General features: G+C 29.1%; 1 protein-coding gene across 1 annotated transcript in view; it reads left to right on the top strand.

Annotated features, from left to right (window-relative positions):
- Positions 1–26451, top strand: part of LOC111633861 (small G protein signaling modulator 2-like) — an 89822-nt gene extending 63371 nt beyond the window's left edge. Inside the window, exons 12-24 of the mRNA XM_023378496.1 lie at positions 26–230; positions 5338–5402; positions 7213–7424; positions 8211–8421; positions 10651–10769; positions 13267–13336; positions 14408–14622; positions 19344–19468; positions 19561–19643; positions 19728–19837; positions 21843–21939; positions 24471–24638; positions 25166–26451. Of these exons, the coding sequence (XP_023234264.1) occupies positions 26–230; positions 5338–5402; positions 7213–7424; positions 8211–8421; positions 10651–10769; positions 13267–13336; positions 14408–14622; positions 19344–19468; positions 19561–19643; positions 19728–19837; positions 21843–21939; positions 24471–24638; positions 25166–25260 (1775 nt within the window). The 3' untranslated portion in view covers positions 25261–26451. The remainder of the gene's footprint in view (positions 1–25; positions 231–5337; positions 5403–7212; positions 7425–8210; positions 8422–10650; positions 10770–13266; positions 13337–14407; positions 14623–19343; positions 19469–19560; positions 19644–19727; positions 19838–21842; positions 21940–24470; positions 24639–25165) is intronic.
- The last annotated feature ends 523 nt before the right edge of the window (positions 26452–26974 follow it).

The raw sequence follows: 26974 nt of genomic DNA, 5'->3' as shown, positions 1-26974 counted from the left end.
ATAAATATTCTCACTTACTCTTTAGCTCAAGAAATGATGGATCCATTAACAACAAGAGGTACATCATCATGGAATTCAGTAGCCAGTGGAAAATATCCTCCTTCAATAAAACAGTTGTCATCTTCTTCATCGTCATCCACATCAAGTTCAAAATCATTTCCAGAAGGAAATGGTCTAACATTAGATAGAACTAAGAGATTTATTCAAAAACAAGATAATGTAGCTACTGAGTGAGTATCTCAATTTTATTTTAGATTAAAAATGCTTTCAAAATTAATTTTAAAAGTTAAATTTTAGAGTTTCAGTTCTTTTTTTTTTTTTTTTTCCAATTGAAACTATTATTGTCCAAATTTTGGCATTCTTCAAACTTTATTTGGAGCAAACTGTTGGATTACTATCAACTTAGTGTCTGGTCACAACTGAAGGAAAATGAAATGACACTTGTACTTGGCACCATATTAAATAAATAAATAAATGCTATTTTCAGGAACCAAACAAATTGTTTTTAATCAGAAAAGTTTGTTTTTCTTTTATAAGAACATCTCAGCAGAAACTCTTTTTTCAAATTGCAATGGAATGAATATGTTTCTGATTAAAAACAATTTGTTTGGTTCCTGAAAATAGCATTTATTTATTTATGAAATTACACCCTGTATTTTTATGTCTTTGAATTATTTTTCTTATTGTTTATATTTGATGATTGGTTAAATGTAAAACTTACAAGGATTGTAAAACAAATAAATTTAATTATTTATCATATTAGCTTCTTGTCCTTTTTTCCTTTATTTTCTTTTATAGCTATGTATTTGGCTATTAGTTTAGGACTTATCATACCATGGTGTGGTAAGTCCTAAACTAATAGCCAAATATCAATATATAGCTGTAAAAGAAAAAGGAAATAAATTTTAAATTATTGAGAGACAGGTGAAATATCAGATGAATAATAAAACATTTAATTGACAATACAAGAAGAAAGAAAAGTGCTAATATGTTATCAAATAGTTGGTAATATCAATAAAGCTTTACTAAATAATGAAGGATTTTATTATTATTACAGTACAAGACATACATACATACATACATGCACTCATTGACAAAAAAATGCATCAAGGAGTAGGTGTTGGAATTCAGTGTAACTTTATTAATGTAAATGCAATGATGATGGTAATAACTAACAAGTGATTACAATATCATGGTAAAGGAACAATTTCTTGTGGAATAATGAACAGTTTAAAGGAATCTTTAGTACTTTATAAGCTCTTCTCTTGCCTGTATAAGTATAGTGATATGGTAGAGCATATACTATCTTACAACAGATTTTGCAGCTGCTGCTCCAGATCCCTCACACGTAGATTCTAAAGCCAGTGTTCCATCTGGTCATACAAATGCTTGATAAATGAAAAAGCTGGAAATTAGGTAGGCCAAGTAAGTGCAACTGCATGAGAGAGACATACCTTAGAAAGTCAAGATGTGTATAGCCAAGCATTATTTTGCTGGAAAATGGCTATTTGCTGCCCTGCTACAATAGTCAACACATCAAGATGCAGGATTTCCTGAATGTATTTCTGTGTTATCTGTCATATATACCACTACTAAGGTTAACTGACTCAGGAGAAATCAGTCAGACAATTTCATACCGTTCCATATAAGACTAACTGGGAATTTCTTCTTATACAAAAGACATTCTCGTCAAAACCTTTCATCTGCTCTGTGACATACAAATTGTCTAATAGTCCACTTTTGGTAACACCTTGCCCATTCCATAAGTTTTTCATGTGTTGTTTCATTGTGAATGGTTTTGTTTTGACTTTACAAAACTTGTAGCTCATTACATTTAATCAGTTTTGAACTGCACATTTGCAAACATAGACATAGTGAACTTTTCAGTTAGCATTTAATTCTTTTGATGTGGCTTTTTAATGTTGTAGGCAGACATATCTTAAGGCATCATCTAGATCAGCAGTCTGCAACCTTTCTGACCTCACAGACCACTAACATGAATTTTTTTAAATGATACAAAATTTATAGAATAATGATCATAAAAGTTCAATTTTACTATATTAATATGAAACTCACTTGTTTAATTATAACAAATTAATGCAAGTCTAAAGTTCATTGCTGCTTGTTTGAAATAAGTTTATGGATTTTTAGCACTTTTCCACGAAGGACAACAACTGCACTCACAATATTGTCTATTGTTCATTATTTATTGATAACAGTTACTTTAGGGGATTTTTATTCAAATCTAAAACCAAATACAATGAGTGAAAAAAGCAACTATGCATTTTGCATTTCTTTCGTAATACAGGGTGACAATAATTAACCCGTATAAAGTTTGTAGCAATGCTGCATCTGAACTTTTTTACCGTCACCAGTTTACATACTGTCGTTTAATTCTCTGTGATTTCCTGCCCATGTAGATGTGCTTTCGGTTTAATAAGGGTTAGTTCTTTATTTTTTTAAGGATGTCGAACAAATGTGCAATTTTGGAGCTATTCCGGCAAGGAAAGCATCAATGTGAAATTGTTCGTTTGCTTGGTGTTCCCAAAATGACAGTCTCGGATGCAGTTCAGCGATTCAAGAAGCTTGACCATGATGACAACCATCCCAGACATGGAAGAAAGCACACCATCAACACGTCTAGGAACTGCAAGATCATCAAAAAGCGAGTTGACTGACATGCAAAGATCTCCATGTGAAAAATTGCTCATGAGATTGGAATTAATCACAAATTGATGCAGTTAATGGCAAAAAAGAACTTGGACTCAAGCCCTACAAGTTCCAAAAGTTTCAGCTCCTCATAGATGAAAATAAGTGCATGCGACTCCAAAGATGCTGTCAACTCAAGCATCGGGCCGCAGGTCAACAGTGGGAGCGCATTCTCTTCACAGACAGGAAGCTTTTCTCCTTACAACAGGCACACAACCATCAAAATGACAGGAACTGGTCCGCGGAGGCTCCCTGATAGTCAGCCGTCATCGAACATTGCAAAAATCCAATGTTTAGGCCGGAATTTGTACAAGCGGCAAGAAACCCTTGTTTTCGTCGATCAAGGGGCCAAAATCAATCAAAACGTGTACCGCCGTGACATTCTCGAGGCCATGGTACTTCCATGGTCTCAGCAGCATTTTGGCATTTCAGCAAGACTCAGCGCCGGCACACAGGGCAAAGAAGACTCAAGAATGGTGCAAGACTCATTTTCCTGATTTCATCTCATCTGCAGAATGGCCACCCATACTCATTGGATCTGAATCCGATGGACTACAGTGTGTGCTCCATTTTGGAGGCTAGGGCCTGCGCTAAGCACCACAAAAGTTTGGAGTCGCTGAAGCAATCCTTGTGCCGGGAGTGGGACAAACTGTCTCCAGAAGAGCTGCAGCCCATCGCCGAGAATTTAGAAATGCATTTGGGGCTCTGTATCAAGGCAAAAAGAGGCCACTTTGAAACCAACTGAATATCTGATTAATATGTAAAGTATTGTCACTGCTATCTGCTGTTGTTTTGCTCATTTTTATTTCTTTAATAAATTTACAATGCAAAAAACTTGTACGGGTTAATTATTGTCACCCTGTACTTCACATTACCTTTGATTGATGAATGTCCAAATTTTCTTGCAGACTATCGGTTGCCGATTGCTGATCTAGATTTCTGCTTGTTGCTCTGGTCAGCCATTTCTCTTCAATGTTTTTACGCTTTCAGATTTCTCTTATTTCTTCTATATGTAGTTTGCTGTTGAACAGCAAACTACATATAGAAAAAACTACTCTGAGTTTCCCTTCCAGAATCAAAGATCTGGAAAATCCTTTGTGTTTATTAACAGGACCACTTTAAAGCAATGAAACAATAATGGAAATAGATGTACATAAAACTTTTGGATGATTAATCTGCATAAACTAAACTAATGTTTTTATTAATACAGAGTGCTTTAACACATTTTTTTCAACTATGTTCAAAAACCTTTTTCAGACTAGGATTGGACAAGATTCTTTTTACATTCAAAACTATTTTTTCAGTTTGATATCTTTTACAATAAAAGCTCTTATCATTAGAAATAATCTCTAGAATTTTTATTATTCTAGGATTATTTATTAACAAATAAAATTCCTGCAATCAATAATCTTTGCATAGCTGTTGCTGTTCCAAAACTTTTTACAGGGATTCTATTGGGTTGTTCAGAAAGTAATTTCGTTTTTTTTTACCACTAGACGGATGTATTTTTCCCGCCATTTTCATTCTAAATTGTGTTATTATTATATATTCTGACAGCTAGCATTTTAAGGCTTATTTGTAAAAAATTTTGTTTGATCTTGTGCAATTGTTTATTTTTTGTGTCCCATCAAATATGGAAGATCGAAAGCAGCATTTTCGGCGTATTTTGCTCTTTTAATACCAAAAAGGTAAGAATGCTGTTCAAGCAAGAAAAAAATTGTGTGACATGTACAGAGAAGATGTATTCACAGAATGACAGTGCCAAAACTGGTTTACAAAATTTCATTCTGGCAATTTCAATATTGAAGATGCACCATGTTCTGGATGGCCAGTTGAAGCTAATGAAAACAAAATAAAGGTACTGATTGAAACAAACTGCCAAATAACAACATGTGAAATAACTAAGAGATTAAATTTGTTGAAGTGAACTGTTTATGATTACTTGAAACAAACTGGTTTCGTTTTAAAGCTCGATATATGGGTTCCACATGTTTTTAAAGAGAGTTATTCTCTTTGGTGGAATTTTAAGGAAATTTTTTTTGGAGCTTTTACCAGACAATTTAACAATTGATTTGAAAGTGTACTGCATCGAGTAAACAAATTGAGTAATATCATCAAACAGAAAAGGCCAGAATTGATCAACAAAAAAGGTGTAGTGTTTTACTGCGATAATGCCAAATTTCACACAAGTTTGGTAACTCGTCAGAAACTGTTATAACTTAGATGGGATGTACTATCACACCAACCATATTCACCAGATCAGGCACCCTCAGATTATTACTTGTTCTGGTATATACAAAATTTTTTAAACTGTAAGACATTTACTTGAAATGACAATGTCAAAAATCACTTGGATCAGTTTTTTGTAAGCAATGATCAAAACTTTTATGAATATGAAATCATGTTACTACCAGAAACAATGACGACAGGTATTTGACCAAAATGGTCAATATATATTCAATAAAATATTTATTTATTATAAAAATACAGTGTTTTTTTTCAACAGAAAACAAACGAAATTACTTTCTGAACAATCCAATATATATCTGAATTAGAAACCTATGTCTTATAATTTAGGTTTATTGAAATTTTTAGTAAAAACTTAAAATTGTTTCTTTTTGTTTTTAGCCAGTCAATTCAGATTTTGTGTGACACAATGAAGAGGCAGATTATTTCCAGGGCATTTTATGGATGTAAGTAATTAATAAATTGTTAATTTTCAGTATAAATTTAATTTCTGAAAATTTTTACATAAATAAATTAAGTCATATTCGAAATAGAAAATTTATTTGAAAGGCCGAATGCAACAGTTCTCTAACTCCAGGATGGCAAACCTATGGCATGTGTGCCCAAAGTGGCACTTAAGGAGAAATTATCTGGCATATAATTTATAATACAATTTTGACTTATCATCTATCTTTTTCAATCATCCTTTTGATTTATCATCTGATCATCCTTTTTTCAATCAACTTTTTTTACATTTATTTTATTTATATAAATATTTTAAAGCATATTTGTTTAATTTTTTAAATGTCGTTATTCAAAGTGTAAAATTTTGGCATTCATAAACATCTTTAAAGGTAAGTATGTTTACTATACAACATACGGTCTCAAAAAGATTTGCCATCCCTGTCTGACCCCCTCTGTCAAAACTGAGTGTCATACTTTCATTTATCAAATATACTGTCTCTAAATAGAATGAAAGATTACTAGGGTTTTGTAAGTATTAATGGAAACAAAATTATAACACTGAAATATGAAAAACTAGCATATACCATCTTTACAATACAATATCTGAACTTTTATTTCAATCTTCATGCAATTTTATCAATATAATATTGTCTAAGTTGGAGACTGACTTGGAGATATATATTCAGAGAGATTGAAAGTTTTATGATTGGCATAAACATCAAACCATCAAAGACTACAGAAAATACATATTAAAAGACAGATATCACATGCAGAACATGTGACACACTACTTAAAAGTAGTAACAACACGTACAAAGTATCAAACCTGAACATATTTCTAATCAAAACAATGTAAAATTATTGAAAAAAATTTTTGTTTCTGTACAGAAGCTATGCAACATGATTAGTTACAGTAAAATTCTAAAATGTGCTACACTTTGGTAGCAATACTTCTGCAATCTTTACAATATAAATACAGAAATCATTAAATATCTGTTTGGTTTATACTTGCATATTATGCTACTTAATTACAATTTCATTATATATAAATTAATTTTCTGACAGTTTATAAAGCTTTAGTGACATGGGAGGTGCACAATTAATGATCCAGGATATACAGTTCAGTTAGAAGGTAACCTTACAAAACAACCCTTCCTTGCACCTTGAATTGTCATCATAAACTTATAATAAAAGGAACAGTGCACCTTGTAACTCCAGCAATATATTTAATAAATTGTAACATTTTTGACCTAATATTATAGGCCTTCCTCAGCAAAGTACATCGTTTAAAATAAAACAAACACAAGCATATCGAATTCCACAGAAATAATTTAAAATTAAAAAGTATTCTTAAGAGAACACACTCACAGAAAACATTAACAATTAATAATTACAAATAAAGATTAATATAAACAAAAATAATTATTAAAGGACCGAGTTCAGGTTACATTTCATATAGAACCTACATGCCATAGGTAAAGTGTCAGCATCCTTATGATTGATACAAAATAGAAATTTTTAACCAAACAGCCAACCAAAAACTAGCATTTCTAAGAACCTAATATAGTATTAGGTTTTTATAAATGTTAGTTTTTACTACTAAGTTCTTAGAAATGTAGCATGGACTTGGTCCTTTAATTATCACAATTGCAGCTCAATAAAAATATTTATAATGTAATGTTACTTAACTTCATTACAAATTTATTTAAGATTTTTAATTAAATTGTAAATAAGTAAAATTGGAATTTTTTTTTTGTTTTATAATATAACAGTTAAACAAATTGATTTTTAAAAATATTTCAAAATTTTTTAGGGTTGGCTCACTGCCGTCATCTTTGTACGGTACGTACGCATTTATCCGGATTAGTCAATTCTGTGATAATTTCACCTGATGAACCTTGTGATGCTACAATCGGTTTAACTGCTGAAATTTGGAATGCTATGAACTGCAATAAAGATATGGACATAATGGAGATGTATAGGCTAACTTATTTTGGAGGTGTTGAACACAAAATTAGAAAAGAGGTATTACTTTGCTATTTATTAGTACATTAAAAATAAATGTATTTTTTGGTGGAAATGAGGATTAAATCTGTAGCTAGCATTGATATGTATAATTTAATATACATACCATAATGTACATTGTATTCAAGCTTGAAAGCATTTATTCTTTTACATAGAATTCAACATATCAATTTCTGCCTTCATATCAATCTTTATTCAGCTTTTTAATTATTGTTTAACACACTTTTTTTATTTCAGGCAAGATGATTTTGTAGAAAACAATTGAATAGCATTATGTATTTCCATTATTTACAGTTTATCGTTTAATCTTTACTTTCTGCTTGAAAATGTTACTATTTATAACATAATAATGATATCTAGATTACAAGAAACCATTGAAACATAATTAAATTTTTATCTTGCAGGAAATTTAAATAAATTTAGATAGAAACAATTTTTAAAATGTGTTATTATCTGTTTAAATTGGAAGTCTAGTTATTTCCATGTTTAATTAAATATAATGTAAATAGATAATATATTCTGTAATGTAATTGGAAATATATTATACTGTGAATAAATATAGAGAACTAATGAAATTCTTTTATTTTGAGTCTGTTAACATGAAAATTTTTTTATGACTATGATAAAGTAGAATGAGTAGTATGTAACATGTTGAAAAAGTAAGTGAACCAACTAATTTCATAATACATTTTTCTATTAAATTATTAAATATATCTTTGCTAAAAATAATTTTTGTGTTTTATGTACATAGCACAAAAAAATTTAATTTTTGAATTTATCTTTCAGGTATGGCCTTATCTTCTAGGCCATTATGAATTTGGAAGTTCACAAGAAGAAAGAGAACAGCATGACAAAAGTATACAGAGCTCATATGAAAGTATCATGTCTGAATGGCTTGCAGTGGAAGCCATTGTCAAACAAAGAAATAAAGAAACTATGGCTGCCAATCTTGCAAAGCTATCTTCAGAGAGTACAAATAGTGAAATTCCTTTAGTTGGTAAGGAAATACAAAATATTTTGTAATTGAATTTCATTCTTATGAAGTAGAAAATTTTGCTATAATTTAGATATTTGTAATAAAATCATTCTTATAAATTATAAAAAATTAGTTATTTTTTCCTACAAATTTCTTTAAATTTGGTACCACAATATACTAAAACTTATGTGAGTATACTGCTTATTTAAGGCAGCTGAAAAATATATACAATGGGTGATTGGTTAACAAACAGTTTGGACTGTGAGCAAATCGGACAATGAACACTTTACAGAACAAATACAAAAAGAAGTGACATAAAGTAATGAATACCAATTGGTTTTTTCTTGTCTCTGGGTAACAATTCGAAACCTTTCGATGCTCAGGAGACATTGATGTCGACACTCAACCTGATACTGATCGGATAATATTCCTCCAAACTTTAAAACTCTCTATTGTAATTTGTTTACCTTTCTGACAAATAATTTTTTATAATCTTTGCGCACTTGTTAAGTTTTGCGTTGGTTTTTATTTTCGAAAGGTGAGAGTTTAATAGCCAAGGTAGAGAGTGAGCAGAAGATGTTTAATGTTTCTAGGCAGTATGGCTTGAATAGGTCTACAGTAGGCATAATCTTAGCTAAGAAAGATATAATCAAGAAGGCTAAAGGAGTGATGAAAATCACATCTGAGAAACAAAGATGTGTCATCCATGAAAAAAATGGAGAGATTGCTTTTAATTTGGATTAAAGAAAGGGAAATGAAAAGACATGTAACTAGTATAACTATCATTCAAGAGAAAGCTAGAGAAATTTTTTAAGAACTGAAGAAACAAACTCCACATTTGTCAAATGAGGAGAATATTCAAGGCTATCACTGGATGTTTTGCAAAGTTTAGAAGGAGAACTGGCATTAAACATGTGGTAATTCACAGTGAGTCTGCTAGTGCAGATAAAGAAGAAGCTGAGAAGTTCTGTCTCAAATTTGAAGAATTCATTAGAAAAGATGGATATTGTCCACAACAAATTTTCGATTGTGATGAAACTAGTTTATTTTGGAAGCGCATGCCGAACCTACATCACGAAAGACAAAAAAATATTACTGGGCATAAACCCATGAAAGGATGAAATTGTGATAACTGCTAGAGATCTGGAATTGGAGGTGAATAAAAATGATATTGAAGAGCCCATAATGAAACCTGAAACTGATCTAACAACAGAAGAACACAAAGAAACTCAGCAAGATGTCTTTTTTTTTCTGAAAAAAGGAAGATGAAAGAGAATCAATGCCGACATGTGCTATTAAAGATCTTTTGAAGAAGTGGGAAGATGTCAGAACAGTCTTAGAATGGCATCCAAACCAGGTTGAGGTTAATAAGCTTGGGGAACTCTACGACGACAATGCTATTAATTACTTTCAAAAAATCCTGAAGAGAGAGAAACAATCGACATTGGACAAATTCTTTAACATCCTACAAATGGAAAAACAACATGACTGATAAAAATGCAAGATTGTGTATACAGTCGACCCCCTATAATTACGATTCCTATAAAACTATGAAAAAATATACGTATTTTGGAAATGTTGAGTCGGATTAGTGTAGAATCAATTAATTTTATGGAAGAAAACCTTTCAATCAGCCGTAGTCCGTAAACTTGACACGTGTCGGGCTGTGATTGGAACGACTTGTAAGAAATCGGATTCCTAATAAATTGGAACGTATGAAAAAAATGGAGAGATTGGTTTTAGTTTGTTATTTCATGTAAATAAACATAGTAAGTATATAATTTATTTATTTATTTTTTTGGGGTCTCCAGACCGAATTAATCGAATACCCATGAAAATCTATGGTAAATTGATAATCGGTTAATTAATGAACAATTCAGATAGTGAGCACAGTCTTGGAGTGGATTATGTTTGTTAACCATTCACCCACTGTATATGGTATACTGAGTTTAATGGAATTTACAAGTCAGAGAATTCTAATTGCAGTGGCTGAAGATGGCTTCAAGAAAACCAAAAACATCATTTCTGAGAAATAAGTATTTTTCACTTTATAAGTGTACTGCATACTTAAAGCAGTACACTTATGAAGTTTTAATTTTTTATAATTGATAATGTTTCTTTTTTGACTATTGCTTGATTTTTTATTTGATTTTAGTTAATAATTTCCTTGAAAGTCAAAAAATAATAATGAAATTTGTTTAAGAAATGCATATTTTTATTCATACATAAATATTATAAATTGATTTATAGGTCCAAAAGACACAAGTCTAAGTAACGATGTATTTGAAGATTTAAACAGTGAAGAATCATTTGATCAGTCTGATGATATTCCTCAAGTAGTGACTGATGACAAAGATCAGCAGCTTCCGGTCAGTGTGTTGATTAGTTGTAATATAAAATATTAATTATATGCTTTGTTTAATTATAAAATCAACATTATTTTAGCTAAAAATAATAACAGTAATGCAAATAGACAAAAACTATCATTTATGTGACTGCTTGCTGCTAAGAAGCAGTTTTAGGTTCCTGTGTTATCTTTATAAAACTTTTTGTTGGTGCTGGTATACTGATATAGACAGGTTGAATTGCTGCAGAGTTCCACATTTTTTGACAGAGAAATTTCATTGATAAGAAAGAGATAGGATAATGGAACCTTGTGTTAAATTTTTTAGTAATGCCACTGATCCAGAGTTTTTATTCAAGGACAATAGTATTTCCATGAATAAAAATTCAGTTTCATAAAATAACATAAAAACATAGTTTGGAGATCGTGCCAACATAATTGAGGGAAACAAATAAATTGACACAAAACGGCATTAAACAACAAAGAGCTTTTAATTCCTTTGCTAGCACTTTCAACTATTTTTGAAAGCGCTATTACCAAAATGCTGTTGTATCAATTAACTGAGCACCAGCATTCCATGGTGGTGTGAAGATGTGACACTGAATTGTCCAAGATGGTCTTACAGCATAGCCACAACCCACTTTGGGAATGTTCTGTATTACTTAGGCTCCTTTCACCACAACTGCTAGTGTTCATTTGGGAGTCTCTCTTCACCATGTTATTGGCCCCATGCAACTCCCCCACCCTCAAGTTGCCTGACGTTTGGGTCAATTTGTACAAGTGTATAAATAATACTGACTGCTTGTCTCCACTTTCCCTACATCTTTCTATGTGATTGTCTCCACATCTCTAAGTGCATGCATGTAGATACTGCATGATTTTTAAAAATGTTTTTAAAATTTTATGTTCAAAGTTTTGTATTCTATTTGATTAATGTTGTTTCAGTTCTGTACTTAAATGATTTGTTCTGAAAAAGCATTCAAATTGAGTTCTTGCCTGATGACGATGTTTATAGGAATGTTAAAAATGCTAGCAAAGGAAAGGAATTAAAAGCTTTTTAATGCTGTTTTGTGTCAATTTATTTATTTTCCTCAAAAAAAAAAAACTGTTTCATTTGCTCAAAATGAAAATCATGTTTTGTTATTCTAGTTAAATATATATACTTTATAGTTTAAATTTGAGTAATTGGTGAGTTATTTATCTTTTAAATTTATAACTCAATTTTCTGTACAATAGACTCTTGATTATCTAGGATTGCATTAGCCTGGAAGCAGATTAACTAACATGCCAAAATTGTCTGTGGATGAGTCATTAAGTTATTTCAAATCACTGTGACCCATCTACTTTACAGGCTGTTGGCCAGAAGGAAAGGAAAAGAAATGATATACTTTGTTGGAGTGTTCAGTTTATTTTGAGTAGCTGTGAGGTAGTTATGTGCATTTTCTTCATGTTCTTTGAAAATTTACCCTTTCTGTTTATTGGTTACAGGATTTAAACAATACTAGATTAGCTGGAATGACATTTCTCTTTGTCCTGGATAATTTAGTCTAACATATTTTAATTAGAAATATAAAAATTAGTGAACTATTCAAGCTGCAATTTTCAAATTGCAGACCTATACATTTCCAATGTCATTCATCTGTCTGTCCTTCATTAATCTTGAAAATAGAGTTAGATAGATGAAAATTGAGACTAGATATGGAAAGCTTAGGAGCTGGAGGCACTGATTAACTAAACATGAACTTCTGGTCTAGACTGGAAGTCACATGATTTCAATTCAGAATTTTCTCAAGAATAGAATTAGTTAGATGACTGGTATGACTTGATTGTTATCAGGAAAAGTATAATGTACAGAGTCAACTAAAGTTCATATTAGATATGGAAAGCTTAGGAATCAGAGACCTTGGTTAATATTATACAAACTTCCACTCTGGACTTGAAATTGTGTAATTTTTTTAAAATTAAAAGATAATTAAAAATTGCAGCCCAGAATTTGTGACAATGTCACAATAAATAATTGCTTATTATAATGTATTATGCAAATACATCTTTTTTTACAATATTCTATATTTTTAATATTGAAAATTATTATGCATTTATTTACATTGTATTCTTCTGCAGTTCTTTATGTTTTATTCTCTGTACTTTGTCACGATTTTTCAATAAATAAAATTTGATTGATAGAAAAAATATATGTATTTTTTAAAGTTTATCAGAAAAACTTTAAAATTTCAAATTAATTGTACAGAAATCATAATCTTTTTATTCTTTGTTGGTATTTCTCAACTGATGTCATAGAATTTTAAACATTTATTAAAAAGTGCTAATTGTTTCTCTGCTTTTAAAATACTATTTATATATTTATATTAAAAATGGAGATCTTTAATGTCATTGTTTCTTTATGTGTTAAGAGCATCTTTGATGCAACTTTGACTCATTGGTGTGTCACTAACTCACAAAGGTTAAGAATCGTTGTTTTACATAAATATTTGTTTTTAATTATGTTTTGTTTTTGTACATAGGAAATTGAAGTGAAAACTGAAATTTCTTCTCTTATCTTACCAGCTGAATCGGAATCTTTATCTGATGAAAGTAAGAAAAGTGTGAAAGCTTAAATTTTTAATTTTACTCATTTTTAAATGTTTCAATATAAAATAAGTTACACTATATTTAAACTTAACAGTAATGTAATTATATTATATCAAAAACAATAAGTTAACATACACCTTAGCTAGATAACTAAAATTTCTTTGTTTTTAGTCTTTAATGTATAGCTAAACTAATCTAAAATAAATTTTGTATTAGTCTTATAATTAATAATACGTTAACATTCTAAAATGTTTTTTTTGACAGTTTAATTTTAAAATTGTTTTATTTTCTTTTCATTCCCTTTACCTTGTGATATGAAATTAATATAATTTTTAGTTTATTTTAGAGAATAATAATAATAATAATCAGGTCTTTCTGTAACATAACATAGTTTATCAGAATTTTGTCTAACTTTTGAGTTAAATACACAGTATTCACAGTATAAATTTAACATCAATTGTTGATTTATCATCACTTTGTTGTACCTTTTGAAGAAACATCAACAATTTTTAGCCATAATATATTGAATATTTTGAGCATTAGTGACAATACACTCGAGTGTAAAAAATTGCAAGAAAGGATGTATGCAGGTGAATATTTATTAGTTTTTTTCAGCTACAAGTTTGGTACATTGGAGTTCCAAAGCAGAAGTCTTTTAAAATTGATTTTTATAGAAGTAAAAAATGTAATAGCTGAAAGTAAGAGATCTCTAGGTGTGTGGTGCATGGGAGCTGGACTTTCTGCTGTTTTTCCTGAAGTATGATTTGTAATTCAATTTTACGCTGAATGTTGAAACAAGTGGACTAGGGTTTTTATTATCACTTGCTATTGTTACTTTAATTAAAAATATCACCATGTCTGGAGCTGGAGACAAGAACTTTTTAATAAATATAATTCTGGGCTCCTGCAAAAAAATGGAAGCTTTAACTGGCTTTGGTTCTGAGCCCTGGTTGTCAATTTTATTTATTTAGTTAAATTTAATTTTTAAAGTATTTAATCTGTAATACTATCTAATAATAGAAGTTAATTAAATAATGAGATTTTTATAAAATAATTTACATATAACGTTTATAGTTGTAATTGAAGATCAAAATGTATCAATTGATCCCATGGATTATGTTGATGAAAATGTTCTTGACACATCCATGAAAGAGGACACAGACAATTTGAATGTTGAAACAGGAATGGATGAATTGTCAGTTGGTGATCTTTGTGATGACAACAAGTTATCAGCAGAATCTCATTCCAGTTGTATTTCACCAGTATCTTCCAGTGGAGGAGTTTATTCAGTGAGTCTGATTACTATTAATATTTATAAGCTTTAAATAACATAAAAAGATATTTTTGTATAAGTTCTAATTAAAAGATAACTTTATAATACACACACATAATATTAAGTAATTAGACCAACAAAATGAAGTGGATGGTAGAGGGGGTTATATGAATTGGAGGTTGCCACAACTCCTTTATAAGATAGACTCCTAAAATTTCTTTCATTTCCTAAATGTTTGATGTTCTGCATGGCATGGTGTAGTATGGCAAAACTTACTATCATTGTCATGTGCCTTGTTTTGTGGTGTAGCAGTTTTAAAAATGTAGACTGATGCATCTCAGAAAAGTGAAAACTGGAATTACAACAGAGAATGATTTTTTTATCCTCTGCTAATTGCATGTCAAATTTTAATGTTAATGTCTGGACTATGCTATATGAACAATTGCTACACTCCTTTTGCCATCAAACTGTACAAGGCTTAAAAGCCCTACAGATTATATAACATAGAGATGTGAACCGCCAGGAGATCGGGGACAGTCACACCTCCTTTCCCAGCCACTTGTCAAGATGGCTATGTTACGATTTCTGGTCTTGACGGTCAGGATTTCTGCTCTATGTCTGTTGAGTGGAGGGAGAGTAATCGGGGTCAACGATAAGGCATAGGCAGTACACAAATAAAATAGACAAGATCGACAAAAACTACAAACATTACTCTCAACACTAAAATGCTTAAGGGAAAGAGTTTACATGGGTTTGCATAGCTCTTTGTAGGTTTCCACGATGATTTAAGTCCATTAAGGGCACATAGATATCCAATAAGTGGGTTTTAGGGTAATCCAAATTAGCACAAATATAAAAGTTTACGACTGAGATGATGAACGGAATTTGATGGTGTCGGTTCGACTTTCATTAAGAGACTCCCCCGAGAGGGGGAAGAAAGTATCTTTTAAAGCTTTTTGCTGGGAAAATTGGTCACGTGATCGGTTGTTATAGGGATAAAGGTTATAGGTGTTCCCGGGACCAAAATTTGGATGCTAACTATAAACTTTTGTGCAAGTTGAGCTGCTGGCTATATGGGAACAATAGAATGTTGATAGTTATGAAAGGAGGGTTTCAAATGTTCCCAGCTAAGATTGTTTTTTCCAATCTGTTATATAACAGAAGTAAAATAATTAAAGTTTAGGTTAATAAAATTCCGGATCTCACAGAGAAAGTTTTCATAATGATGCTTAGAACAGTGAATTAACAGCATTCCATACATAGCTTTAACAAATGTTTCACAATAATATCATGTATTTCTGTATTGTATTAATATTTATGCATCACAGGCAGTAACCACTACCAAAAGTTTAGGATCCTATATCTTATAAGGAGGGCTGTGGCTAGGGATTGTATACCGCTTTACCGATTTACTGGTTAACCAATAAATTGACAAAAAAACATTCGGTAAAATTACCGGTAAATTTTTTAAATTTACCGGTAATTCGGTAAATGAAAAATTCATACTAGAAATTTTTATATAGAGAATATTGTGTTTATAGATATTTAAAAGGGCTAAAGGGACATTGAAAAAAAAATACAGATATGTGTAAGCAACAATATACCTAATTATTAATTTTATGTGAGATATTTTCTGTTTAATTTTAATTTAAACTTTCTTGGGTTTGAGAGGCACTGTAAATTGTACAGAAAGCTCTAGTTAGCATATGTGATTTGTGCTCTGCCGTTTTTTGAGATTTTTAAAGGTTTAAAATCTTTACAATCAACGTTTTTCTTAAAGAGTAGGTAAATATCTCTTCTTTTAATATTTAAAAATAATAATACGTAAATATTTCACATATTTTTTAAATTAATAGCAATTGTGAATACACCACATTATGACAGGACATTAATGAAATATTATTGCAAAATAACATTAAAATTTGTACCTTAAATAAATTTTTTACTTCTAACAACTGTTTAAAATAATTAAATACAAATATTTATTAGTCTACAAGATTCTAACATTATGCCTTATGATTGTGCAAATATGTATTATTTTAACCTTATTTTCGTGGGGAATCCCCATTACTCTCACGAAAAGAACTTTCTTTAATTTTAGATTGTAGAACCCGGTGGAATAGCTTACTAAACATGCTGGAAAGATTTTTATTACTTAAAGATGATGTCCGAAAAAGTCTAGAAACTTAACCTAACCTGGATTATTTTGTACAAAAATTAGATCAAAATTAGGAGATAAGACTTTAAATAATTTAAGTTTCTTGAGAAGTTATTTTTTAAAAAATGGTAATCAGTAAAATGGTATTAGGTACTATATATTATTTCTGTTTTATTTTTATTTTTCTGTATTATTTTATTTATGTTTCTAAAAGTTATTATTATAGTTTGTTTAGAATAACACTTTAATTTTTATATTTTTTATATTCTATATCTTTGAAATAAAAAATGTGAAATGGAAATCAAAATTACTTATATTTTTTATCATCTTAATTTTATTTTTCAGGAAAAAAATTTACCGGTAATTTACCGGTAAACCAGTATTTTAATTTTCATTTACCGAATTACCGGTAAATGAAAAAGTCGGTAAATTTACAATCCCTAGCTGTGGCAGCCTCCATTTGTAGGACCAAAATTGTTTGCATTGACCCCACTGGTCAATGCAAACAATTTTGTTGGTCTAACTACTTAATACCCTGTGTTCATTTTTCAATGTAATTGCTATTTAGAGTAGAACAATTTTTGAAATGTCTGGTCCATTTTTGCCATGCTGCCATCAGAGAACTTTTCCATGAATGGAAAAGCTTTGTTTTTGGTGGGTTTTTTTTTTGTCTTGATCCATTTGTATATGGCAGCTTGAACTTGTGGCATTAATAGTTCACTTTTCAACATCAACTTTAATTTTGGAATACCAAAAACTTGATAATGCCGGATCTGTAATGTAACTTCAGGTTTTTAAGTGTCTTTGACATTTCCTTACTGCAGTGCAGATTTTTATTGTTATTATGATGCAAGAAAAAGATGGTTCTTGTCAGTCTCTTTGTTACCCTGCAATTTGACTTCATTTTGAGTTCTTTTAGTCTCACAATACTTCAACAAATTTATTGTACCTCCCTTTGCCGGATTTCTGTTTTACAGGGATATTTGTGATAAAAAAAATTTAAAGCCAAAAAAACATTACAGTAAAAATCACATATAACTTTTATTTTATTTTCATTAATCATCATATTACATCACGTTCATAACTGTATATACTCTCCTCTGATTATTAAAAGAGTGCTTAAATTAAATGCATGTTTTTAATTAAAAAATTTTTATGTTAATTTATCAGTTTAGTGTTGCATGGAAAATTATATGGTAGACCTATTTACTAATAATTATTTATATGATTTAGTTAGAACATTTCAAACTATATAGTTGTAATTACTAATTTGTTTATAAAATGTTTTATTTTGTTTACTGATGTGTAACAATTTTCTGGGAAATTTTGAATAAAACTAATATTCTGGGGAAATTTTGGGTCCTGAAAATATTTTTCACTCCTATTTCATTTCATTAAGAATAACTAAACCTTGATTTTTTTTAAAATTGGAATCCTGAACAATTTATTCCAAAATTCTGTTTTATCGTCAGCTCAGCCTCCAAATCTTTAGAATTAACCTATTTCTATCTTTACATCAAGCACTCATCATTAGACTAAAAAATCACACCAGGCAGCACTTATATTGTTGATTGCACTATTTACATAGACATCTACATCTAAAAATCCCCGAGTGGCTCGAGGGACAACTAATGCATCCCGTGACCGTCACCGTGCAACTCACCCACCGATGTCCAAAAGTCATATATATTAGGGAAGAAATACATTTCATAACAGCATCCATTATATTTTATGGCATTATTTTATTATTTTACAGTCAAAATCTGTTAATTTTTTACCTGCAGGACATTTAAATGTTTGTGGGACGTGGGACAAATCACTCTTGTGCAGGATTGTCCTGAGCATTGCAGGACATCTGGCATCCTGATACAGGCGGTCCTTTACTTTTGTACCTAATTGGTTCCTGAAATGTGTATGAAAGTAGAGCAATGTAAAAAAACATCAAATGGGGTTTTCAAAATATTTATTTTTCGTTGATTAGTATCTGGTATTTTCTTTATGAATTTGCCAAGAGATATTGAATAGTACTACTTTTTTTCTTTTCTTGATAAAGAGTTCTGTAACATGTTGTCTTTTTCTATTGCTCTTTGTACATTAGATTTATAGTCTCCATTGGGATAACATTTTTCCATGATGGTCAAAACTTTGTCAAGATGCATGAAGGCTAACTCCAGATGTCCCTGCTCAAGACTGAACCTATGATGCCAAAAATAGACTTGATTAATGTCAGAGAGGTGGGAAAGGGACTAGTGACTAATAGTTAATGAGAAGGAGAGAATCATTACCTGAAAGTATGCATGTTTTGTCATATATATCAACAAAAATTAAAAGTACAAATGTATATGAAATAGTGAATTGTACAAAAGTAGAGGACCATCTGTATTGTAAGAATGTTTAAAACCAGCTTGGAGCAGCTGCATATTATCATTCATGATTCAGTTGCTTCCAATAAAATGACTAACTCACAAATAATATGCATTTTCAACCATTCTTATATCATAGTTAACACTTTTGACTCATTATATATTACTTTTATTTTTATTTCTCAATCTAATTATTTTTATTATTTGAAAATCTAGATGGAACTATTGGATTTATTTTCTTTAAACCTTCACCGTATTGATAAAGACGTTCAAAGGTGCGATAGAAATTACTGGTACTTCACAACGGAAAATCTTGAAAAATTAAGAAATGTCATGTGCACGTATGTTTTATAATTTGTTTGATTAGTTTTAACTTGAATTTAATCAAAGTAGATTTTATTTACTTTGTTTTTTTTGTTTCTTTTTCTTTTAGTTACGTCTGGCAACATTTGGATGTTGGGTACATGCAAGGAATGTGTGATCTTGTTGCTCCTTTATTAGTGATATTTGATGATGGTACACAAGTTATTTTGATATATATGCAGAATATGTTTAAATTTAAAATTTAATAAATTGAAATGTTGTGTGTATACATTACAGAGGTATTAACATATAGTTGTTTTTGTGAATTAATGAAACGAATGGCTGCTAATTTTCCTCATGGTGGTGCAATGGATGCTCATTTTGCAAATATGAGATCACTTATTCAGGTAAAGTAAAAAATATCAGTAATTATATCTAAGTTATACAGGTACTTTGAAAATGAATACATGAAAATATTAATGACAAAAAATAATATACAAAGTTATGGGTATCTGCACAAAATTTTCCAGGAGGAAAAGCTTGGAGACAAAAAATTTCATCAATAAATTTGTATATAATTTTTTGGGGTTTTCTTCACAAGTAGATTCTATATAAAATACAGTGTTGCGTCAGTGTAAAGACAAAGTGTCCCATGATGAAGGGTGTAAGGTTATGTATCACAATCACAGCTTTCATTATAATTTGTGAAATTTTTATACAATTCCAGGGGACAAATGCCTTGCTCTCTCTGTCAATACCCATGTACAAGGGAAACTGAAGAGTTCACAATTTTTCCTAAGAAAAGGCAAATTTGGTAAATTGAATCAATCCTATTCATCATAGTCATCTGTGAACTCTATATACTTGTTCAAATGTTCTTCCAATTTTTGCAACCCCTGCAAAATCTCTGTACATTGGTTCATAAACCAACTTGTGGCATAAGTGGACCTTCTGATCAGAAGCAAATTTTGTCTCTTTTAAATATGTTTCTTCAATGTTGAGAAGGGATAATCCAAGGGAGCTAGGTTCAGTAAAGATGCCAGGTAGTCCAATGGTTTAAACTCTAAATTAGTGATTTTTCTGTGTCATTTAGTGGGTAGTGCATGATCTTACAGAAAGAAAAAAGAAATCTTCCCTGAAAAATCTGTAATGTTTGCAATATTCTTGACAGAAAATGCAGAAAGAGGTTTTAAGGATGAGATCATGAATTTTATTTGCATTCTCATCTGTCACTTCTGAAACAGGCTGTCCAGAACATGGCTTATTTGTTATTTTGAAATGGGTAGTTCAGAAACATGCTACCTTTTCCGTCTACCATTGAGGAGGGGAAAGCATTCCTCATTCTATAGTTTCCAACATCTCTCCCTATATCCCTCAATGGCATTGCTTTTGCTCTCTTGCATTTAGGTAGAGTTGTAAACTTTTCAGTACTTTATAAATTCATTGTCTTTCACAAACATCTATGATAATATGGAGTATGTTCAGTCATATGATGCAAAGCTGAACTTAAATTGGATCTGAAACATGTCTTACAAGTGAGCTTTTTGTGTGATCATTCAGTATAATCTTCATGTTATAACTATTCATGATGATGTAATAATTAAATCATAAGACATCCTTAAATTAATAATGGACAAATAACTGGATGTTACACTTTTTATATATTCTGTCAATACAATTTTATTTGAGATTTGTGTTAGATTTCACTTCACAGTTATAAAATGGAAATACAGAGCAGTTATAATTTGTGCAGATTGCATTTCTGAAGTGTGCTTTTAGACAAAGATTTATGCAAATTAAGAGCAGTTATCTCACAAAGACACACAAATTTGAGGGAGATGTATTATATGAAGACAATTAATTTTTTCTCCTTTTATGCAGATAAAAAAATTAAGTGCAATTTTTATAATTAACATAAATGAGATGAAATTACATATTTTCATCTTAGGTTTTATTTATGTAATATGAGAAAAGAATTATTTCAGAAAAAATTCAATTGAAATTACCTCTATTTGTTACAGTAAAAAGGGGAACTTGTATATACAAGTTATTATTTTATTCAACTTATAATTTTTCAACTTGCACAGAAATCTTTGAAATGAATTAACTGTGTATATCTTGGACTTTGTGTTTTAAAAGCACTTAGAGATAATCATGCAGTCTTAGTACCAATCTTATCATGCAGAATATTTAATTAGTAAATTTAATAAAAGATAGCTGCTTGACCACCTACTTTTAGTCCAAACTATGTACTGTCTTTATAATTAATTAGCCATATTATAAACAAAATCCAGCAGTATTGTTTTATTAATACAATAATTCCTTATTAATTTATTGTTTGGTTATTAAATTAATCTATGTCTAAAGAAATTTAATTCTTTAATTGGAGCATTTATTATCTTTATCTTTTAGATTCTTGATGCTGAAATGTTTGAATTAATGCATCAAAATGGTGACTACACACACTTCTATTTCTGTTACAGATGGTTTCTCTTAGATTTCAAAAGAGGTAAATTTAAATTTTACAGCAAATTATTTTAGAGCATTATAGAATTATTCATTAGGTTTATTTCTTATTAAATTTTTTAACATAAAATTCATGCATTTTATAAATTATAAAGAATGTGTAATTGTGATATTAATGGATTATTTTTTAACAGAATAGTTCAAGACGACAGAAAATACTAACTGAATTTTAATTACTTGTGATGCAATCTATAAAAAAGTACTTTAAGTTGGAATAATCAATTTTCATTTTTTGAGTACATCTTATTCTATGGGTTAAGTAGGGTTTATAAGAGGATATTTATAACTTAAAATGTTGCCAAATGTTACTAAAGTATTTGGCATTGAAATCTAAAAATTGATTATTTTGACAGCATTTAGAACACATTTCTTTGCCCTGTGGCAAAATTTACTTTTCTGACTTAGGTACCATTTCTTAGATTGCATCATATTTATTGATAAGTGACAATATGTTATGGGCTAATTAGATAAACATATCACAGTTTTATCCATGGATAGTAATTTATTATTATTATTATTATTATTATTAATATATTTTATTTGTCCTCCAATTTTTATTTTTCCATCTCTTTTTAGCAGACTGTTCATTGTGATTTTTAATATAATTCTGAAAAATAAACAAACTCTTGCACTACTAAGTAAATGGGTTTAACGTTGAAGCTTTCTTTCATTGTTAAATTTTAAACCAATTTTCATCTACAACATATTTTGTTTTAACACAGATTTATTAGATTTTTTTTGTTAGAGAAAATTTTAAAATGTTAATACATTATAAAGTAATTAAAAAGTAATTAAGTTCTACTACACCAGAAATATTAAATCATTGTGCATCTTTATTATAATGTTATTCATCACTTTATATAGAACAAGATGCTGTCTAAAGTGTAAATTTTGTTGATATAAACGGGAGAAAAAATGGGTGATAATTTTTAAATGTTTATTTATTATAATTATGATTTTGAAATTTGTTTTGTAAAAACAATTTTCTATCCATTGGATTATTTCTGGAGAATAATATGGATTTTATAGATATTAATTTTTTCAAAGGTTTCAAGTAATCTATCCATCTGGAGACTCATTTTTTTGTACTTGAAGCCTTTGAATAATGTTTTTGTTCTGTTTTCAAATGTGTGAAAGATTATAGCAAAACTGTTTGTGTGATTAGCTTCAGTATGTTTATTGAATATAATTAACTTCAATATGTTATTGTTTATAATATTGTCATTTGAATGGATTCTTGTTGGCTAAACCTTTGTCTGATGGGAAAGAGTCATGCCAAATCTTTTGAAACTATTAAAATGAAAGCAGTTCATGCTTCTAGGATTGTTTCATTCAAGAACTTTTCAGGAATATTTTCTTTGTTAACATTTTTCTTTATTGTCCAGTATTGTGTTCATTCTTTTTAGTGTCAATCAGTTAACTAGTTTAATCACTTTTCTTGATTAATAAATTTGTTTTATTTTTTTAAGAGGGTTATCATTTATTCTGTTTCAGTTATTCTTTTCAGGAATATTTTCTTTGTTAACATTTTTCTTTATTGTCCAGTATTGTGTTCATTCTTTTTAGTGTCAATCAGTTAACTAGTTTAATCACTTTTCTTGATTAATAAATTTGTTTTATTTTTTTAAGAGGGTTATCATTTATTCTGTCCACACAAATATATTACATTTATTTAAATTTTAATATATATCTTGTTAAAAATAAATATCAATTATATTCTGACTAAAAATTATCAAACTTGGTTTGAATTAATTTTCAAGTAATTTGTCAAATGAATAAATTAAAATATTTTGATTTTGATATAATCTAAAAAACTATTGATAGAATCAAATTGCAATTCTTAATTGTTTTAAACTAAATGATTTTGATTACTTTACAATACTTTATTCTTTCAGCATGATGATTATATTTTTTTTTAATTAATAATAACTACTTAAACCAGTAAACAATTAATTTCTTATAAGAGTGTGATGAAATTTCAAAGATTATTTTAAATATCCTTAATTTTGTCTACATTTTAATAATAATTGTATTTAATGTTGTAATACATCAACTGCAGATCTTCAATGTCAAAACTTGTTTATACATATAAGAGCATCATTTATGCAACAGTAGCTCACAAAAAGTTGAGAACCACTGATTTAATTAAAACATATTAAATCAAATGCCTCTGTGTCCTTATCATATAGTTTATTATTTAAGATGTCTACTCGGACTTATACTTATGACTTGGTCAGCAAATTTAAGAAAACTAATCAGAAAAAACAGTTTTTATTTTCACCAGAGACATCTTAAATAAAATAATCAATAATACGTTTAGTTTATCTGAATTTTTTTCAAATTGAGATAAACTTTCAAATTTTCATCCTTAAAATTTATAATTGATTTCTAATCTACAGTAACTACATTTTTAACCTCATAATTTTATTAATAAACTAAGCTTATGTATTTTAAAATAATCTTAGATTTCCATAATTATTATTATTTTAGAAAAATTTTAAATTTTTTTTACAGAACTTGTCTATGATGATGTATTCAGTATATGGGAAACAATTTGGGCTGCCAAACACATAGCTTCTAATCATTTTGTACTCTTCATTGCATTAGCAATGGTTGAATACTACAGAGATATCATTCTGGAGAATAATATGGATTTTACAGATATTATTAAGTTTTTCAATGGTTTGTTTCAATCTTATGTAAAATACTAAAAATGCTACTTAAGAATGTAACAGTGTGGTTGTGATTTATGCAAAGTTATTTTGCCTATAAGACACAAATAATAAAAGATAAATCTTACATCATGTTAATTCAGGTATAATGCTTATATGTTCAGATTTAAAAATTACTTATATAAAATTAATTACTAACTGAAAAAATGAAATGAATACTCTGATTGATATTTATGGGTTAATTGTGTTTTCCCTAATAGTATAGAGATTTCATTTTAACTTTGTTTTTAATATTTAAACATAAATTAAAATTAAGAGATTTTTATCTGAATTAAAAAATGAGCTGGAAAATTGCAACTAGCCCAGAATGCTTCTCTCAGGATTTTAATTTGCTATGAGATAATTTTCACAATTCTGTGTGTATCCTCCAGGATGACAATCCTCAGTGCATATCACAATTACACTGTATTTTAGTTCTTGGATATTTTGTTAGTTTAAAAATGTTGTGATTTAATTTTGTGTGTAATTATTTTACAGAAATGGCAGAGAGACACGATGCCAAAGCTGTTCTAAAAATCTCCAGGGATCTTGTGCATCAGATTCAAACCCTCATCATAACAAATGACGATTGATCATTTTAGTTGACAACTATACTCTGCTAGTTTGTTACAAGGGAATGTAAAATTACATTTTGACACTAGCGAGGTTGCGCCCGACATTTTCATCTCTAAAACGTGAGCGTCGAACGTCGAGCACCGTTACCTTGTAAGCGGCGCTCGACATTCACGTTTTAGAGATGAAAACATCGGCCACAATCTGGCTACTATGTTTTGATCAGAAGTATCATTAAGAAAATGTTTTTATTATGATTAATTTATTAATATTTAAAAGAGAACAGGCTAATTTTACTTATAACTTTATTCTGATAACATAAAAACAAATTATTTATTGTAGAGTGTTTAATTAGCTTTGCAAGAAATTACTGGAAATTTCAAATTGCACTGAATTTTAGAATAAGTACTAAAACTTTTAGAATTACTTATATATTGTTTCTTTTTGATTGTTAAATTAGCACACATTTAAATCAATTATAAAGCCATTGTTTTTAAAGAAACTCTGAAATTTGTGGTAATTTTCTTTGAAAATGTTGTTAAACAATACTAAATAAATATAAGAATATATTTATTAAATTTAGTAAACATTGTTTAATAATGTTAAAATTTTTCCACCTGTATGGATTTCTAAAAACGTTCCACTTACTTTTTAAGAGTGCCACAATTATAAACAAGGATTGGTATGTAATTTGGAATCCATTAATACTACAACAACAATCACAATATAAAGAACATTGCTTATAAAACTTTTATGTAACCATACAAGTTATAATTTTAATACTTCTTTGATTTAAAGTACTATTTCTCTTTTTTATTCATTTAAAAAAGAGAGAAGTCTACTATCTAGTACTATCTAATCAATAATAACTTGTTTTGCTTTTATAGCCAATATTTTTAATCTGTTTCTTATATGTACTTTCAATATGACAATACAAGAAACGTAAACGAGAGAATTGCATAAGAAATATACCAAAAATCCCATTTTTATAATCAAATCCAAATTTATAAATAGAACATTACAGAAAAGGAAAGATTGTTTGTTTTGATTTTTATTAATTACCAGCTTCAGAAGCATTTGTTTTCAGAATCTAGTCACGGAGAAAGTCGTGCATTCCAGGTTCAGAATTATCTCGAATATTTAAATACGTATAATTAAATATTCAAGTGAATAAATATTTAAATGTGTGTCGGTTGGTATCACAAATAAACGATAGATCCTAGTCCTAAGTAATCGTCTTATTAAATCCATATGAAGTGTTCTAAATCAAAAATAAATGTCTGATTTATATTCTCACACAAATTTGTGAAGTATGCAAGTTATGCTTAAATGCTATAAGAAATATATACATATATTATCCAATGTTTATCTATGTTATCTGTTTGCATAACTGTCGTCGTTTATAGTTCTCATTATTTCTTTTACTGGTCACAAAAGTGCCATTTATCAATAGAAGAACCTTTTAATATCAAAATATTTTTATCTACCCGTAGAAAAATCATTTTTATTTTGTTTTGCATTTATTTTATATGTTATATTTACATGTATTTGTTTTATTTTATATTAATTTTTTAAAGTATTTATGTTTAATAGATGCATAGAAATCAAACAAGATAATTGATGTAAATACTGAGATAAAAATTCTAAACAATTCCTAGTTAAATTATTTATGTTGCCAAGGAATCAGAGTCTATTTTTAAGTGTAAAGAAAGATATATAAAAAAACATAAATAA

Source organism: Centruroides sculpturatus, unplaced genomic scaffold (assembly GCF_000671375.1).
Source record: "Centruroides sculpturatus isolate CEXI.00-Female unplaced genomic scaffold, Cexi_2.0 scaffold804, whole genome shotgun sequence".
NCBI lineage: Eukaryota > Metazoa > Arthropoda > Arachnida > Scorpiones > Buthidae > Centruroides > Centruroides sculpturatus.
Note: the sequence above shows the minus strand (reverse complement) of the source record. Positions and strands in the feature narration are given on the sequence as shown.